This window comes from Aquila chrysaetos, chromosome 22, assembly GCF_900496995.4.
Source record: "Aquila chrysaetos chrysaetos chromosome 22, bAquChr1.4, whole genome shotgun sequence".
NCBI classification, from domain to species: domain Eukaryota; kingdom Metazoa; phylum Chordata; class Aves; order Accipitriformes; family Accipitridae; genus Aquila; species Aquila chrysaetos.
In genome coordinates, this window is record NC_044025.1 from 10,295,157 (window position 1) to 10,314,103 (window position 18,947).

Genomic DNA, 18,947 nt, shown 5'->3' on the forward strand with positions numbered 1-18,947 from the left:
GCGCGCAGGCGGGGAATGCGGAGCAGAAAGCGTGGGAGCAGAAAGCTGCCAGCGTGAGTGGCTCCAGCCTCGGAGACCAGTCTGCCCCATTTCAAACCGGCCTTGCTTTGTGTGCATCTCGACACGGCAAAACGGCAGCGCTGGGGAGGAAGGCTCTCGCTAAACCAGTGTCTAACGTAGGGGACGAGCAGAGGTCGTCTCTCAAATACCAAGGAGACACACCTATTGCAGTACATGGGGGAAGATTACGCTAACATCAGGCTTAGTCCAGGGGAGAGTTGTGAGGCACGAGGCTGAAGTCCAAGTTGCATCAGTCCTTCCTCCTCCTCGGACACCAGTTGCTGGTGCTCACCAGTGGCGATGTGCAATGGCGAAAACAGAACAGGCAATTGCTTTACTGCAGCACTTTGATTTATTCACTTTCTACAAGTTTGGTACCTCTATCTGGCGGTTGTAAGCTGAGCCCAGGGGGACAGAGAACTGAGGCTGTGTTGTTCCCAGCTGGGTAGAGGGTTCTTGTTAGTCTGTTAGGAGCTCGCTGGTTCTGCTGGGAAGCTATTCGTGATCCCCTTCCTCTTTTTATTGTTTGTCAATGCAGAAGACTGCAAATATCTTGAATTCCCTGTAGTTCAGTTGCTAGTTCTGGAGAGGAGATAGATCCCTAGCTTAGCAAGGCAGCCTTGCCCAATGTAAACATTTATTTCAGGGAAAGAGCCCGAGTCCAGGCTCTCATCCCCTTCTCCAACTTGCTCTACTTTCCCAACTGACTCAGGACAAATTGGTTTCAACTGATTGCCTCCAGCTCATCCTGAACATGTTACAGGCGCACAGGGCACCTCCCTGGCACATGGCTGTTTCTCTACTGTTTGTAATGACTTGCAGATGTTGGAGTGATTCATAACAGCTGGGGTTATGGTGTGGCCGGGTGGATGGGGGGAGCGGGGTGCCTTCACGGCTGTGTCACAGCTATGGTGCTCCTGCTTAAAGTGGCCTCTTAATCAGGCAGCCTCAAGATGAAAGGACAGCATCAATGCAACTTGCGGCTGGAACAGCTTATTCCAGGAAACTGCTCCGAGGGCATCAGAGAACTATCCGCAGGCCCCGAGCAGGACGGAGGCTTTGATACCTCGCTGCACTACTAAACCACACAGGAACCAGACTGCAAGCCCTGCAGGGCTTACAGGAGAGATACAACAACTGCCCGTAACAAATAGTTGAAGAGGATGCTGGTGGTGGAACATAGAGGAGGAGAATTACTGATGAAAACAATAACCCAGAAACCTGGCAGCAGAAAGGAGGAGAAAGAGAAGGGATCTGCCTCGGTTACTAATGGCTGTCTTGCTAAATGTGCTCCCCGAGCATGCCAAGATGCTGAAGTCATGAGGACGGTGTGAAGCTGTGACAGAGATAAGAGACATCTACAGTCTATTAATGACTGGTTCCCTACCAGTGTAGAGGCAGGTGGTCATTAATCAGGGAGTACTTCAGAGCAGAGAGGGATTTGAAAGAGCACCGGTGACCAGACGGGGGACAAAGGTGAGCTGGTGGCAAAATCAAATTGGCAAGGGATGTGTGCATGCACCTCCGTAAGGAGGACTGTGTCAATGCAGAGCTGGAGGGGAGGTGCTGTTACCAGCTTTGTTCCCTTTCTGCCATGGGGCAGGGATGGGCGAGATCCCTACGGCCTCTCCTTGGAACCTGGAGCTTGTTTCAGGTCAAAACGAGGGATCCATCAGAGAAGAGAAAGAGCTTTCCCTGGGGCTCTTCTCTGGCATCGGCATCTCCATGGCACGGGTATAAGCCGAGGTACGGCACTCGTAATGTTTCTAGAAGGAGTTTCAAGTCTGAGTGTACCCCACCGAGGTACCCTCTGGCTAGCAGCTCTGAGAATGGACTGCGGAGAGCTTGGAGAGTAATGAGAAGTCACAAGTGAACTCGGAAGAAAATGGCTTAAAAAAAGACACTTCTGCCAGTCCTGCCCACCTCCTCCCATCAGTCTCCTCAGGCAGAGGAATATGCCCCATTTACCCCCAAAAAATTATTTCTTCCTGTTGCTGTCTTACTGTTAAAACATTTTCGATTCAGACTGTGTGGTAAGTCATCAAAGGCCCACTCCTGAAGTCAACAGGAAGAAAACTCAGGCTTGAGTGAGAATTGGCTGCGGGCTGCAGTGCAAAATTAATCCCAAGGATTAATTTTGAGTTTAGGGGCATTTTCGTGGCCTCTCTTTTGACTGTAATTTCTCCAATTTTACCTCATCTCCAGAAATACCAATGTCCTTGAACATCTTCTTAACATCTTTCTGGATGTTGAAGAGAAACCTTTTGGCTTCAAACTCATTAAAATCAATCATATTATCCCTGTCTACGTCCAGCAGTTGAAAAGCAGGTCCCGCGTGCCGGCGGATGAACTGCTTTTCAAGATCATTCTGTTACAGGGCAGAAAAGTTTAGAAACAGATGATAAGCACTGATTTCCTGCTTGGATAGAATATGTGGAATACCAACCGGTGCTCGCGTCCAGAGAATAAAGGTGACCTCCCGCTAGTCGCGCCCGCAGGAAATACCAAAATCCTGGTGCTTCCTGCCGCGGAGCCATGCGGGAGCACGTGGCCGCTGCCGGCCGCGTTCAGGCTGTGCCGGGGAGAGCTACCGCCAGCCAGCCAAGCTCCAGGGCTGCTTTGTGAGGTCCTTTCCCATCCCTCCCATGTGCCGAACGACTTGTAGGGCTACGTCCTGCGGTCGACTCGTCTCCTTCCTCCCCGAGTCCTGCAGGCAGCGGTCCCGAGCGCTGGCCTTCAGCCACGTGTCTGGTCCAGAGCGGAGCTGCAGGACATATCCAACAGCAAGGTTGAGCTCTGGGGGTAACCCTGGCTTTACCACCTCTCTCCCTCACCGCAGCCTGCTGTCCTCGCCGATTTTCCCTGAAAGGGCACGGGTGACTCCCCAGCCTGGGCTGTAGGTGATGCCGCGGAGGCTGAAGAAGGGCATCAGCACGTCCTGCACTTACAAGCTAGCAAGAATGGACGGGTGAAAACGGATGCTCTGCTCTCTTCCCCATAGGTAGACACAGCCGAGGGCTTGTTTTTTGGAGAACTAAGATGGACAGCCTGAGCTGGGAGGAGCGTTTAGATGGTTCCTACCTTGCAAAAGGTTCGGGGGTGGATTTATCCCAGAGGAGCAAGGTTGGTATTAACAGGGGGACTGGTCACTTCCCTGCTTTCCTTTTCTATGCAGCAGCATAGACCCAGGTACCCTCTCCATCCCTTGTATGCCATGAGTAAAGATCAGCTCCAGTGAGCTGTTTCCCTTTACGGGGGTGTTGGATGGTGCAGATGTCCCTGCACCAACTCCAGGACCCACAGGGTACACACTTCATGGGACAGGAGGGTGCACACCACCATGTAGAACTCATTAAAGCAAATCCTTCCCCTCGCGTTTCGGTCCAGCAAGTCAAACAGCAGCATGATCTTGTCCTTATTCAGGTCAGTCACATAACAGAGAAAGCAATAAAACTGCAGATCTGGAAAACAGTGAGCTCTCAGGCATCGTCTGCACAAAGCTGAGAGCAATAATTAGCAGGATTTATTTTATTTTAAATGCCCACTGCTCCCAGACAGGTTGCACAGGCAATTAAAACATAGTAGCAGACGAGATACTGTTCAGAATTAATGGACAGTATTAATAAGATGGCCTGATTTATGAAAGAGGCATATGTAATTTCTGCGCTGAAGGCAATGTTAAAGTGCTCATAATTTTCTGTCTGTCTTCTGCTCCACCCCACCCCTGCAGGAAAAAAGGACTTTTCCAACAAACCAGAAACATCGGAAAAAGAACTCATTTTTCTTCTGGAGGTGTGACTTCTAACTCATGGTTCACTAGCAGTTATTTTTAGTCCTATTTAATCTTCTCTAGTGCAGAGGAAGAGCCAAACCTCCAGATCCAGCATTTCCTTCAAACTTCCCCAAGTGTGAACACAGAGGACAAACAGCCCCCACTAAAAATAATCTGCAGCCTGGTCTGATTCTGCTACCCTTAAATCCCTGCCAGTGGGCTAAATCCATGGGAAGAGGTGCCATTCGAGCTGGAGCACCGTGGGGGTTTGCAAAAACATGGCAATAGACTCAAGAACTGCAGGCGGGAGGTGGGGAAGCTGTGAACCAGTGGACAGGGGGTTGCAGACAGTCTCAAGTGGAGGACACTGTTGGCAAGAAACCCACCTGCTTTCTAACACGGAGCACGATCAGTTTATGGAAAGGATTACATGATGAGGTTGCTGTAGTACTAAGGAATTAGCTTCAGTGAGCCAGAAATCCCCTCTTGCCCTGTGTTCCTGGCATCTCGCTTGCACAGCTGTAAAGATCTCCTTTATGGCTGGCCTGGGTTTTTCCTGTGTCGATGATCAGCTCGTTGTGCCAGGACCTGATTATCATGTTTGTACAGTACTAGCAAGCCTGGGGCTTCACATGCTGCTGGGATGCAGAGGACAATAATACCATAAAATCAACTAGGTTTCATAGGCTCTTGGACCTTTTTTCTGTCTCATAAACAGGGAAGGATGCAATGGAAAGGGGAAAGGGAAAGGAGTCTCTTCAATGAGAGCTGAAAATGCATCTCAGTGGCTCTGCGTGGTCCCCTGAGCCATACATATTTCAGAAGCCAATGCAGGAGTAGCCAGGCCATGTAAGCTCCCAGAGCAGCTGGGGCATGATAGCGCAGGGAGGACATGGCGATACATGCTGTATCTGAAAGCTTTCTGGGGTATTGCCAAGCACTTGTATTAACCAAGCTGCTAGTTTAGTATTACAAAGTGCTGCATTTGTTGTAACATCTGAAGTGCAATATTTGTAATGTCTCTGATCTCTGGTTTTAAATCCTAAGCGATTTAGCATTCTGTGTGTCTCTTTTCAAAACATTACACAGGGCCTGTAGTTTTAGAGCATTAATGCCAATCTCGTTTTCAGAAGTACTTTCCGTTCAGATAATTCTTTCGATGAACATCCAGGAGCTGGAAATGCTCCATCAGTGCCGCAGCATTTCTTACTGACGTACAAGCAGTATACTTCAGTAGTAAATGCAGATGCTGCAGAAAACACCCAGATTTCAGCTTCATCTCGGCTGGCCATGGAAGATCAGTGAAACAGAATTAGTGTCATGGCAATGACCGCTCACAGAAGGAAAATTCTGCCCTAGAACCAGATGCAACCTCTGTCCCACAACTTCAATGCTTTTCCCACATTTTCAAGAATTCCCCTCAGATGTGGAGGCAAAGGGTCCTCTTCCATTCAGCATTGAAGGATAATATGTACTAAAATCAAGTGACAGAAACTATCCTTACAATGCTCGAGAGCATTAAATTTGATTAAAATGTGCCAGATGATAGGACAGACTTAAGGATTTATTTTAGACTGTAATGAAAATCTCAACCCCAGACAAGCGGTACTCCAAAGCCTGTTGGTCCATGCTGAGGAGGTCCTACGTAGCAGCTACTGCAGGGCTTCGCTCTTCCTCTTAGCCAGGGCTTTGGTGTTTGTGGTTTCCAGTACCTGACAGTGTCCTGTGCAACGTGTCTGGGAGCTATAGCTCAGAGATGGCTGCTTTTGAATGCCCAGTTTCTTGTTCATGTTAGCTGTTAGGAAGCTGAACTGCTCTTGTATTTATTTAAAGTGTTTATCACCCGTTTCTTTTCCAACCCAGAACGAGTCCAATCCAGCACAGCAATAACCATTGAAAGTGTTCTTTATTCCTTACCCCTAACCTACACCAGGAATAATACTAATAAAATCTAAGTCCACTGGCTTACTTTGGTTGACAGACCCTCTGTAACTCCACATTTAAAACACAGAGCTGTATGTAGTCTTGCAGTCAGGTCAGCAGTTTCTTCTCCTTGGGCTGTAATGCTGAGCGAGAGCTCAGCTCTGCTAACGCGTACTGCTGAGGACTGTGCTGACTCAGCGGTCGTGCTTAATGCAATGGTGATGCTCATGACCATCTGTCCATAGGATCAGAGATGGACCCCGGAGCTTGGGGCAGATTTGCAAAGTTGTTTGCATTTCTGGAGTTTATATTCTCTTTCTCTTATTTATCACTTGAGAAACAGTAAGAAGTAATTCATAGATAGATAATTAACCTGTTTGCTGACTTGGTTTGACACCTGTGAGATCCAAAACCCATGAAGTTAGGTGAAAACAAGTGCTCAATTATTTTCAGCTTCTTTCTGTTTCAGGGATATACTTGGGTTGCATTTTCTGCTTGTTTTTCCTACAACTAAGTGGGGAGAAGGGAAGAAGTAGGGGAACATGAAACTTTCTTCAAAAAAGGCAGCTGAACTTCTCGTACCGCCACAGATTTCCAGGAACTGGAGTTTTAAATAGTGTTTCAAGCATCAGTATCAGGAAATTGCCAATAGAGATGTGAGGGTTGATCATACCAGGGTAAACCCATTTTTTGTCCTAACAGCAAAGACAACGAGAGGTGACAATCAGCCCCCACGCTCTAGGGTATAATATATCAGGGAGCTTAATGAGAAATCCCCAAGCCCAGATGTTCTCAACCCGAGATGCTGAGTTTCGCCTGCGTGACACATCAGGATGGAGTGTGCAAACGCACCCCCCCGGCCCCCCGGCCCTCCGCCCTCGGCTCCTGAATGGGACACGTATGGGGGGGCAAACAGCCCCGCTGGTGCGAGCGGTGTTGGTATCCCTGAGGTTGGCATGGACAGCCATTCACCACTAAGCCTTCCGGTAAAAACAGAGGTATTAGGACGCGTGGCTGCACCGTCGGGTATTTCCCCTAGATGTCCCCATTTAATACTTGATTTCGAGTCGGTTTTTCAGAGGGTTTGAAGTTTTGCCAGGGAGAGGATGCAAACCTTCGCGCTCGACGCCCGTCGGGCCACATCTCTAAAACAAATTCCTGGCGGGTGCCCGTGGTGCCGACACACTCGAACTCCTGCTACCGGGAGTTTTCAAAATATTTGCGTTTGGCTGTTTTCACACGAGATGAACGGGGCGGGGGGGGAGAAGGAAACGTCCCTCCCGTTAGCCGAGGCGGTTTAGGATTCTGTTTTTACACGCGGAGAAGTGGGTCTCTGCTGGGCCCCCAGCAGCGTGGCCCATGAGGCGAAGCACAGCCGAGCCGAGCCGGGCTGAGCCGAGCGGAGCCGAGCCGAGCCGAGCCGAGCCGAGCCGAACCGAGCCGAGCCGAGCCGAGCCGAGCCGAGCCGAGGCGGGGCGGGGCGGGGCGGGGCGGGGCGGGCGCCGTCCAATGGCGCGGGGCGGCGGCAGGCAGGCCAGCAGGTGGAGCGGCGCCGGCTCCATGTGCGCGGCTGGAGGCGGCCCCGCCGCCCGCCTCGCCGCTCCCCCCGGGCGCGCAGCGGCTCCGTCCTCCCCCGGGGCAGGGCGCGGGAGGCGGCCGCCGGCAGCTGCCCGCAGCTTTCCGCAGCCGCCGCCGGGCCGCGGCTCCTCGGCAGCCCCGCCGCTCCACACCGCTCCGCTCCGGCATGGCTTTCGCCAATTTCCGCCGCATCCTGCGCCTCTCCACTTTCGAGAAGCGGCGGTCCAAGGAGTACGAGCACGTCCGCCGCGACCTGGACCCCGGCGAGGTGTGGGAGGTGGTGGGGGAGCTGGGCGACGGCGCCTTCGGCAAGGTCTACAAGGTGGGTCCGCGCCGGGGGCGAAGCACCTGCGGGGCCGCAGGGGTGGCGGTGCCTCCGCCCGCAGGCTGCCCGCTGGCTGAACAAGCCTGGAAGCCGTCTGCGGTGCTGGGGAGCGGGGGGAAACCCTTGCGGGACCTGGGGCCGGCTCCGCGCATCCCGTTAGCAGTGCGGGACGGGGGGCGAGGACGGCGAGTCAGCGCCGGGGGGGGGGGGGGGAGGGCAACGCTTTGCTTGGGGCAGGGGAAAGGAGGGAGAGAGGCTGCCTTTTTCTTTTTTCTTTTCCTTTTCCCCTTAAATCGCCGGTTTTCAGAGCGATGCCTTTGTAAGGCGACGAGGTGTTCCGTGCCAAGCCTGTCGGCTCAATGAATGGAGGGAGATTTCTTGGAAGTCAGCACTCTCGGGGCTGCCTCCAAGTTTTGCGAGCCTGCGGGGTGACATTATTTGTATTCCTGTGGTCCTCGCCGGCAGGAAACTTCGAGCGAGAAGAGGAGCCCGGCTCCGTGAGAGCGGGGACATGTCCAGTGCTATGAATGTTTAACCTTTCTGTTAAAGGACGGGGGTTTTAAAGGCCAAATGCTCCCTGTACTTTGCACTCCAAAGCAGCAGCGTTCTTGCTGTTACCGGCGCTGAAATACTCTGGTCTCCTGTGCAACAGCTGAGCGGGGAGGCCTTGGGTTGGGGCTGGCTGGAGGAGCAGGTTGGGGATCCAGGCTCCTTGGGAGACCTGCGTTACCCCCAGTTGGAACTGGCGTTGTGAATTAGCTTGCTCTTGGGCAGCTGGTTTTTGATGGTCTCGTTAGATCATTTAAGAAGGTATTGCCTTTTCGGAATGGAGTAATAAGTAGTAACTAAAGAGAAGGCCAGGAAGGGAGCTGGTTGGTTGCAGGTCAAGACAGAGCTGTTTTACTACAGTGTCCTGGGATGATTTGTATTTATTTGTTTTCTCTATCATGTTATTCGATAGATACTCTCTGAAAAATGGGGCGCTAAGTATCCACTGAGTGGAAGTCTTTGGTGAAGGATCCTATCTTCTAATAAAATGCAATTCCTAAAAATCATATTTAAATCCCTAATCTATTTATCCTTCCGAAAGTAGCACCAGTAGTAATGAGTAGTTCTGTTATCGGTTTACTTGGTGGTGTGCATTGGAGTCCCACTTGTATATAGCAATGCTCACTCTTACTTGCTTATATTTGCTCAGGTTTCTCATGCAATGACAGGAATGAGATGAACACTGTAAAATAAGTTAATATGCTTCGGAGACAAATGAAAACTCAGAAGAATAACTGATTTAAAGCCTTTCTGGTTTTGTATAACATATCCAAAGTAGATGACTTTCAGAATGAGGTTACTTTATAAGCAGCTGGTTTGGTTTTTAAGTCTGTTGTCATATCTGAATGCCTCTGCTTAACTCCAGCCTCACTCCAATAATAATTTTATCAGAGTAACTTTATGTACTGTAGGCTAAAGATGTCAGCCTGTCAGGTAATAACATCTCCTCATCTCCAACTACTTCCATCTCCTTTGATCCCTATTTTTACCCAAATGAGAGTGGTAAATGACACAGTGAAGACCACGTGTTTATAACCAGAAGTTCACTCCGTCTATAACTAGTACATTCAGGCAACTGTCTGCTTTTGTGATGTTTTAACATGGTTGATCATGGGGTGGGGGTTAATGTTGTGACAGAAATCAAAGGCATGTTTTATTCTTCTTAGTAAAGTTTTAATTCTCCATCGTCTTTGATCTCTTCTCCAGCTGTTCTCCATCCTGGTTGGCAAATGGACCTGGATGGTTTTTGAAGAGTTCTTGTGCAAGATTGTGTGTGTTTGTTTAAGAATCCCAAATTATTTGGGTGCCAGGTACTATAAAGCCTTATTTTGGATAACAGCCAGTAGCGTTATTGCAGAGACTTAGTATCCTGCCATGCTAAGGTTTAACTTGCATATTGTCTTCCTGGGTCTTTCTATCCTAGAGCGCTGCCCTAGGTGGCAATGCATATAGGACGGAGATGTGAAAGAAGAGGCTTGCCCTCTTGTTCTGCTCAGCTGCCAAAAAAGCCCCAAACAAACTAACCCGCTTGTGCGCAAGGAGAACGTAGGTGGCCAAGATGCAATGAGCAATTTTAATCATTCTCTTGAAGTCACTTTAAAGTCAATCTGCTCTTTACACAAAAGTGATTGTTTAGACCAAGTCCAAGTGTTTGTATGGCCGTGAGAGTTTCAGGATGTTTGAATGAAGTTCCTGCCTGTTTTCCGCCCCTTTTCCACACACGGAAGCACAGGGAGGTGATATAATCCGCCTGTGCCTGCATCCTGCCCTATGTTCCATATGTTGTACTCGCTCCGAAGAGCCTGTCGTCCCTGAGCAGTGCAAAAGGACGGGATTTGTACACAGAAGAGTCTGACCTGGGAGAAATTTAGGTGTGGATAGAAGAAAAAAATGTGCTCATTTTAGTAGGTTTTGTTTTTATGAGACTAGGTTTGTGCAGGAGGAAGGGGGGCTCGGCTGGGTAATGGTTTTACTGGGGAGCATTACTGCCCTGCAGAAGACTGTCAGGGAGCTGTGTCTTGGACTCCCCACGCACTCAGCTGAGCAAACTTGAACTGGTTTGACACAGCGTTTACAAAAGTAGGACAGGCTTAATTTAAATATATATTAATTAAAAATAATCAAATCTATAGTGGAATCTGAAATGTATATAGCAGACCTCAAGAAACCTGCAGCCAGTGGAAACTACTGGGATTTCCCTATTTTTATACAAAGACTTTTTTCAGCAAAAGGGGACCTGCTTGTATGAGGAAACAGTGAAACTCATTGCAGAGGGTAATGAAGCTGAAAAGTAGGAAGGGGGTGGGGAGAAACTGTTTCTTTCTAGCTCTCATTCTATTAAATGTTTTTGGTAAGTCCAGCGGGTATGATAAGGAAGCGATAACAGCCCATAGATAGCAACTGCATGCCAAATACGCTTTGTTACCCACCTCATCCAAAGCTCATTAAATCGATGATCTTAAATCAGTCCTTAGGCCAGCAGTTAGGAGCTGTGATCAGTGTGTGCTGGCCTGGGAAGTCTGCAGCCCCTTTAGGGTTGTGGGCCTATAAAAATACAAGTTCCTAACTCGGACGCTTTTCAAACAGCCTTAAAAAAAGCAGAGTTATTTTTCATCAAAAACACCTAAGATACGATTCATAAAGTATATGGCCGTGGCTTTATTGGTTCGAAGTCAACATCTGTTTGCACGTGCAGGGAGGGAGAAGTGCTAGCGGCACCCCCGTGAGCTGCTTTGCTGAAGCAAAGCCGCGCTGATGTCGGGGCTCAGAGCGAAGCCAGCAGCGCGGGCTGCCGGGGGCCGAACGCTTGGAGCTGCCGAATCGCATCTCAGTCCTGCAAAACCCATTAGCTGGTGCAGTATTTACTGTTGCAGGTAGTTGCATTAATGTCAGCGCGAACAGATACGCGAGGGCTCTTCTGGGCATTGAGAATTCACGAGCTAGCAGGGGGTGGACTGGATCTTACAAAAGCGTGGGCTCTGCTGGAAGAAGCACTGGGACTCGCTGCCTTTCTCATGGTGGGATTGTTTTGCTGCGCTCATGCCTCTTGTGAAACGCTATCTCCCCTTCCCAGCGCGCGCTGATGGGGACACTGGCTCCCCGATAAGGCTTCCTTCTCGCAGGGTGGGGACAGGCTGTCCCCTGTGGGAGCGTGGGTGGCTGTGCCGCCCACAGCCCCCAGCGCGGCCGAGAAGGGGTTTGTTCGCTTGAACTCGCCTTCAGATGGCTCTCCGTGCTGGCTCCCGGAGAGATAACGCTGAGCCCCGTGCCACAGCGAGTCGTAAGCGTGCCTTTTATGTTGTTGTTCTCCTTTCTTCTTGAGATGCGGCTTAAAAAGCTGAATTTGGGTTATCTGATCTATGATGGTGGTATTAGTGCTGTACACGCTATGGACTGTAAATGCTCTGTTTTGAAATTTGGGTAATAAAAGACTGATTGTTAAATGTTGTGCAGCTGCCTTATAAGCCTGGCTTTCACAGCGATGGGCCCGTTTGAAGGCACGAGACCGTCCCTGTCACTTGCAGACCTCTCTCTGCTCGCCAGCCAAACCTACACTGCTCTGGTTTTGCATGAGTTGGCCCAAGTGGCTCGGGCTCAGCTCTTGTTGGTTTGATTCATGAGGGATCTAACGTGTAATTCCTGGAAAGGGTGTCACAGAGAGATGCTAATCTGCTGGGTTAGCTTAAAAAAAAAAAAAAAAAAAAGAGAGAGAGAAAGGAAAAGAAAAAGGGGGGGAGGGCTTAAGTTGATTTTAACTATGGCCACAAAAAAAATAATTGAAAACCAATGGTAAGATCTAATCATGGCCTTGTCCCTTAAAATAGCTGAAGGATTTTCTTAAAGTTTCAGCTGAGGAGAGAAGAGGAACAGGTTGACACCACTCCTTTACTTATGGAGCAGTGGCCCAGCAATATTAAACCTGGTTGAACTTTAAACTTGATGTTCACTTTAAACTCACTGAAACGTGTGATGCTCCAACTCTGCTGAAGTCCAAATGAAGCTTGTCCTGCACTCTGCCGAGCCATGGCTGTATCTGTGTGGCAGGGGAGAGGGATAGCTCTCCATGGCCTAAATATTTTGATAATGACTTCAGTGTCATGGCCCAGAGCTTGGCAATGCTGCTGACAGTGGGAGCTGAGGGCAGCTGTGTGGAAGAGAAAGCTTAGATGAAGGCTTTGAGCCTTTCACCCTCAAGCACGTGGCAATCGTTGCTCCTTAGAAAAATCCCTGCCCAGCATGTCTCATGATTTTTTGAAATTTTTTTCCTTCAGTGTGCAGTTCCTTGGGAAAAAAGGTTCTTTTTCTCATCCTTGGCGTGCTGCTGTCCGTAAATCTGGGGTCCTCCTCATGAGTCTCGGGTGAAACCACCCTCACTGCCACGCCACGCGGTCGCGGGTCCCGGGGGGCTGTGCCCGCCTGCGGCGGATGGCTGCGCTGCCCTCCATCCGCCAGCACTGCCAGCCTTGGTCAGCCTGAGCGAAGAGGAGTTCAGCTCTGAAGAGCAAAGTCGCTTAAAATATTCCATAAATAATGAAGGAACGGGTACATTTTAACAAACTTGCCTCTTGAAGGCGGTGGGGAGCGGTGGCACGTGTGCGGGTGTGCCAGGGTTAGGCACGGCGAAACACAGGCGTGGTGAGCTGCTGCCTTGCTCGGCATAGCCCGTCGGCTTCGGTGGCCGGACCTGAGCATCACCCGGCTGCTGGGGCTGCTTCGCCCCCGTTGAAGAGGGGAGAATGCAGTGGCGTTCAGGAGCGGTGTCTGTCCGTGCCCCCGCCGGGATGCGGGGTTGGAAGGGGCAGCGTGCCCCTCGTGAAGGGCAGAGCGATGGCACTAGTGCTGCTGGAGTTCGATTAACCGACTTCTGTCTCCTGGCTATAGAAAAGCATCTCCCTTCCACCTCCCTGAATGTCTGCTCTTCAAAACAGAATGCTCTTCCCATCCAACACATGAAAACCTTCCCGATAGTTTCCCTTCTTGTGCAATTCCCTGACACCCATCTGTGCTTGCGTCCTTATGGCTTGTGTCCTGATTTAACGAACCAAAATGTTTGCGTGGCATTTCAGTAGGCAGGAGAGATGGCGAGGGAATTTGCACCCCAGCAAAGCCTGCCAATGTTGGTGGACCTCAGTGCTTGCATCTGTTGGCATCATTTCGTTGCTGCCTGTCCCCCATTTCTCTCTCGACAATCGCAGGCATGCTGCTGGGGTGTCTTCCCTGGGCAGGCTTGTGCTATGGAGATAGCAAAGGTCTGATCGGGTGTTTTTTTTATTCTTCTACCACGGCCTCATTTATCTGATGCTTTTCTAGCATAGCGTGAAAGGGCTGACAGACAGACAGAAGTGCATACTACCCCTGCCTGTCTAAGCTCTGTTCCCTGGCTCTCGGGCATAGTAGCCATTCAGCCCACTGCTCAGGCCTTGGCTCTCTGTGTACCAAATTTGTTGCAGAAAGTTGCTAGGAAACTCAGAAGTGGTTGCATGGCTTCCCCCTACTCTTTAAATTTTTTTTTTCAATGTTGTGGTATTGACTGAATGAAGACCAGGGCAGGAACGCTTCACCTGGAGCACCCTGCTCTTCCAGGGGACCAGTGATTAGAGGGATGTTTTGTGCTTCCAAGTTCTAGGGTTACGTAGGCTGAAGATATGAATCCACGTGGATCATTCCTCTCTTCAAACCTTGCGTGGCTATTTGGTCACTTCTCGCTCGCGCCAGGACCGTGAGGTCCACTGGGTTTCTGTAGGTGGGTTATAGTGGGGCGTACCGCCAAAGAAGCCTCTTGTTGTTCTTCTGGCCTCTGCTGCTGTGTTTGGGTGCAAGGTCTGAAGCGTTGCGTGGAGCTTTTCTGCTCCTTGACTAACGTACTGCTGCTCGGGCTTGTTATCTCTCACTCCCTTCTGCTGGGCCGTTGCTGAGCTTTTAAGGCAAGAAAAGGTGTATGTACCGTGCTTCGGTCACACCTTTTTTTTGGCATGTCTGCATAGAGAACAAGTCCTTGGCCATAGCTTGAGCTCTCTGCTTGTGTTACTTTCTCTTGCTTCTAGCTTGTAAAACCAGAGGAAGGCGCTTCTGCTTTTTTTTTTTTTGATTTTTGTTGTTTTTTGGTTTTTTGTTTTTTTTTTTTAACTAACGCTTTTCGACTTGTTTCGCAAGCCACTTCCACTTCCCCCTAGCCCTTGCAGAATTGTTGCCACAGCTGGCAGAGCAGCAGCACGGTCCCGGCGCGGTCGGAGCCCTGCCTGACCCGATGCCTGTGGGATGAAGCTCCGCACAGGCTGCTGTGTGCGCCGGGGGCTGCCGGACCAGCGCTGTGCCAGCCTCACTGCTCTGCCCGTGCCTGTTTGTCACCAGCCGCTCTGCTGGGTGGTCCCGAGGGCTAAATACAGCGTTTCCGAAAAAAACCAAAGCAGGCTTGATTTATGGTGACGAACTGAAATGGCTCTAGGGGCCTTGTTGGGCATGGAACTCATTTCGGCTCCCATTGATTATTTGACAATACTATGAGCACTGACTCAAGCCTGTCTATTCTGTGTTTGTTTATTGATGCAGACAGTTCAGGAAAAGTTCATCGGAAGGCAATTAATCATTACGTAATCCCTGAGAAATATGTAAGTGAGCAGTTGCTTGCATACAAAGACACACATCAGGAATATGGGGGGGGGGGGGGGCAGGCAGGGAGAAAGTCAGAACTGTCAACCCCCAAATACAGCATCCACCGAAAGCACTGGGCTTTTTACTCCTGGCTCACTAAGTCAGCAATATCTGAAGCATCAGCTCTCCTGGTGGGGAGAGAAGGCTTACAAGGATGGGAAGAGTAGCTCACACCAAAAATATGGTGGCACAATATGGCAGACGAGCTTAAAAAGCATCGTCCCTTGGCTTGGGAAGATACTGTGGGCAAGCAAGCCTAGACAAAGCAATCGGGGTGCTCTTGGTGCTCTTTTCTTTCTACTAGCGAGTGAGAGTTCAAGCAGGGTTTTCCTCTGCCTCACCTAGAAACTGGCCGTGCCTTCGGTGGCAGTCCTGCCTGAGGAAGGACCGAACAATCCAGCCTTCCGGTAATGTGTTCTTTAAAGGCTTAAAATAGTTCCTGCGTTTGTCACAATCTGGATTCCACAATAGCTCGGAGGGTGTGTCACAGGCAAAGGCCAAAGAGCCCCTTCTGTCACCTGAACAGGCACCTCTCGCCCCTTAAATCCATAAACCGAACAGTAGTTTCTCTATGCCTCTGCAGACTAGGAGTAATCCTACTCATCCCCTATTCCCCAATATTCCCAGTGTATTTGGCAGTAGCGTGTCCAGCACCCATCTTGCTTCAGAGGACTCTAGCAAGATCCTTTCCTTTGCCTCCTGCTTGGCTCCTGGTATGGCTTTCTGGAAGTGGTTTACTGGATAACTTTTATTTGATATGTTTTCTTTTGTGGAATGCACGTTCCATTCCTGTTTCTGCATAGACCTGTCAGCCATGGTCTGTGCGGTGTGTTGATTTGCACAAAGGCTGGTAGTGGCCAGAAGGGCTTCTCAGGTTTTAAATGCCAAGACTGTAAATTAATCTAACTACAGTTCAGCAGCACATCCTGGGTGCTATGCTGGCAGCTGTCTGCTCTACCTTTTTGGTACTAATTTGCACTCCAGGGACAAATTATCCATGGCATTAAAATGCCCAGGAGTGGAGGAGCCAAAAGATTGAACTGGATGTGTGCTTTTGACTGACCAGCCATATGCCATAGACTGGCATCAAACAGCTTCTGTTCTTGGGATATTACCATCTGGGTCGTTCTTTCACTTTTGTCCACAAATTTTACTGGGAAAAATGGGAAATACCATGAATCCCTCAAAGGCTGCACATTTAGGGGTGTTTTACCTGGAAAGAGAAGCTCTCTCCCCATCTCTGCATTCTCTATGTGGACTTTTGCTGCGTTGGAGATCCTGTAATTAGGCTGGGGTTTGCAGAAGACTTTGGATTTGTAGTTCAAACTGTGTATTTTGGAGGATTTCATATCAAATGTTGTGGCTGTCTAACAAACTCACTATTGGTGAGTCATCCTAGGGTGCTTTCTTGATAGTTCTTGGTTTTCTTTTTTCCTCCATATCATTGTCTCTTCCTTTCTTTGGGATTTAAAGACAAACAAAACACCTACCATGAGAGAAGTTTTCATTTCCCTTGCTGTAAGTGAGGGCATGACCCCCAGTGAAGCTCAAGGTAGAGGTGAAGCTGCAGAGAGGCTGGTGGGAACCCTTTTCTTCCATCCCGCAGCTCTTGGAGAGCGAGCAGCAGATGCTCTTCTCAGCCTGGTGCTGTGTGTCCCCTTGCCGTGAGGGGTATCGTCCAGGCGTGCAGGTTACAGACTTGGAGATGCCAGTTCCTTCTGCCTAATTGGTACCTTGGCTTTTTGAGGTCAGAGTAGGCTGTGTTTTGCTTTGTGCTAATGTCTGTGAGCAGATTCTGATCTGTGGCACAAAGCAGGAATCAGGAAAGGGCTTTAAACCCTAAAGCATCACCTCATGCCTGGGATGTCTGAAACCAGCTCCCAGGGCTGGCAACGTATGAATTTGGCCTATTTAGGATCCAAACAAACCTTCCTGGAAGAATATCTCTGTTGTAATACATTGTGTGCAGGAAAATACCAGCAGAGAAGCTGAAGGAAATTGCCAGACGTGAGTTACAGAGAGACCGCCCGGTGTAGTTGGCCAAAATCTGACGCTGCCTGTGTGAAGCTGGCTTGCTGTGAACAGCTTTCGGAGCTGGCTGGCTGCTGCAAGGGGCTGCGACGCAGCCGGCTGCCTGATGGCAGGCAGCTGCCATTCCCAAGGAGGCTGCCGGGAACGTGGCTGTGTGGCGTCGGGACTGGAGGACAAGCAGATGGAGAGAAAGGAAAGGTGGAGAAATGAGCAGAAGCTCCTTGGATTTCCAAAGCTCTTGCAATGACAAACGTGACTTGCTGAGCTCGGTTCAGGAGTGCCCGCGCCAGCTGGTGTGGGTCTCCCTCCATCTGGTATGGTTGAAACACTGCAAACTGGGTTTGGGCTCAGCGGGGCCATGGACAACTCGGGAGGGGATCAGCTGTCCAGCCTGTACGAGTGTTGGTCCTCTCGAGGGCAGCTGTGCGGGGCAGCCAGCCTCCTCTCCACACTACAGTGGGCCGTGCTGGAGGAGATCAGTTTTCCAAAATCTCCTACTGACCTCATGGTCTCCGGTCCCCTTCCTGCTTCAGATGCTTCTGCCGTCCCATGGGGCTGTGGGGTGTTTTGGTCCCTTCTGGGAAGTGCCATGAGCGCACTCGGTTGTAGCGGTGACGTTACGGCAGGGCCATGGAAAGTACGGGGTTCGTGCCCACACCATCCCCTCGGCATCCCTACCCACGAGAGCTTGCTGTTGCAAAAGCTCACGTTCTTGCGTCGTGAGTTCATGATGTCCTGAACTGACTTCTCCTTGGAGATGGTGGTCTCGCTTCTGCTGGTGTGACCGAGCGGTGTGACCTCCCGGGGACCCCTGGCCTGGGGGGACGTGGGACAGCAGTGCTCCTCTCCCTTTGGGGTGGAAGCCCGCCTCACGCAGCTCATGGGATCCCCTCCCTCCCTCCCTGAGCTGCGTCCCCCACTAGAATGGATGAGGAGATGGAGATAGCTGGGGAAATACGCTCGTCAGGACAGTCCGAAGTGGTGGAGAAAGGCAGCAGCTAATTCTGTTCCGGACATCTTTAAAGACTGAACGTCAGACAGGGTGTGCGTGGGCTCCTACCTAGAAAGGGAGCAATTGCTGGGGGGTGCTGGGTTGCTCACCTGCTAGTTGTAGGAGTAATGATGAATGAGTTCAGGCTGCCGCAGTGAACACGTAGGCTGCAGTCGCTCCCCCACCCACAGCGTGCAGCCCTGTTTGCAAAACCGTGGCCTCCAGCTCAGCATCCAGCACCCCTGCATGCCTTAGCAAGCCCAGGAGGGGATGAGAGGTGACAGCGTGGCTGCTGGGGTGCCTCCCCCGAGGCTTGGGGGCGAGGGCAGGTTGGCTCAGACCTCTCGGTGGGAGATGATGCTGTGGGGGACTGGGGCACGCTCTGCTCCTGGGTTTTTTCAGCATCCCAGAAGGGCTGAGCTGGCCGGGACCCTGCCGGTGGGAAGCGTGCGATGGCTGACCTCCAAGGGAAGCCCCACCTCCTCTCACAATATTTACTTCCCCTCCTTGGACCTCTCCCAACACCGTAAGTGCAGAGCAAACACAGTGGGGCACTTCTTGCTCCGTTTCGGAAGCACTGTGCTTTTCCCCGGGCTTGCTCTGCTCCGCATCTCCCCCTGCCCCGCTCTGCGTGCCCTTCTCTGGGCATCTGGTGGCAATTCGGTAAGAAACAAACCAACCTGAGCAGAGGAAAACCCCTAATTTCTTCTGAAACCAGGATGAGCTGCTGTCTTGCATTTGGGCAGTGAGCCCAGATAGAAATGGATTTGTCCCCTGTGGTAAAGACACATCTGTCCATGCCAACTCATGCGAATGCAGTGAGTCTTCAAAACCCAGCAGAGACTCAGGGGTCCCTTATTTTCCTCCGTCCATTGTATGCTTTTCCCCTTGTTCCTTACCCCCCTCCCCAGCCTGTTCCTTGGTACAGAGTTGTACTATCACCTAAGCTATATAAAACTGTTCAGCAGGGCTTGTGGTGTTTATACTGGGAACTAATCCTCCTGTAAGCTCCTGCGTAGGTTTTCCAAACACAGATATGTAAACTGCAAAGCAATAAGAAAGGTCAC

At 50.6% G+C, this 18,947-nt stretch overlaps 2 protein-coding genes across 2 annotated transcripts in view; one reads left to right on the forward strand and one right to left on the reverse strand.

Moving 5' to 3' along the window:
* Positions 1-579: 579 nt before the first annotated feature.
* Positions 580-5,111, reverse strand: EFCAB9 (EF-hand calcium binding domain 9). Its single transcript, XM_029998591.1, has 5 exons — positions 4,969-5,111; positions 4,323-4,420; positions 3,373-3,521; positions 2,255-2,428; positions 580-636 (listed from the first exon to the last, which is right to left on the reverse strand). The coding sequence occupies exons 1-5, from the start codon at positions 5,109-5,111 to the stop codon at positions 580-582; spliced, it is 621 nt and encodes a 206-aa protein (XP_029854451.1).
* Positions 5,112-7,333: 2,222 nt separating this feature from the next.
* STK10 (serine/threonine kinase 10) overlaps positions 7,334-18,947 on the forward strand; it is a 52,860-nt gene continuing 41,246 nt past the window's right edge. The window contains exon 1 of the mRNA XM_029998176.2: positions 7,334-7,655. Within this exon, the coding sequence (XP_029854036.1) occupies positions 7,500-7,655 (156 nt within the window). The 5' untranslated portion in view covers positions 7,334-7,499. The remainder of the gene's footprint in view (positions 7,656-18,947) is intronic.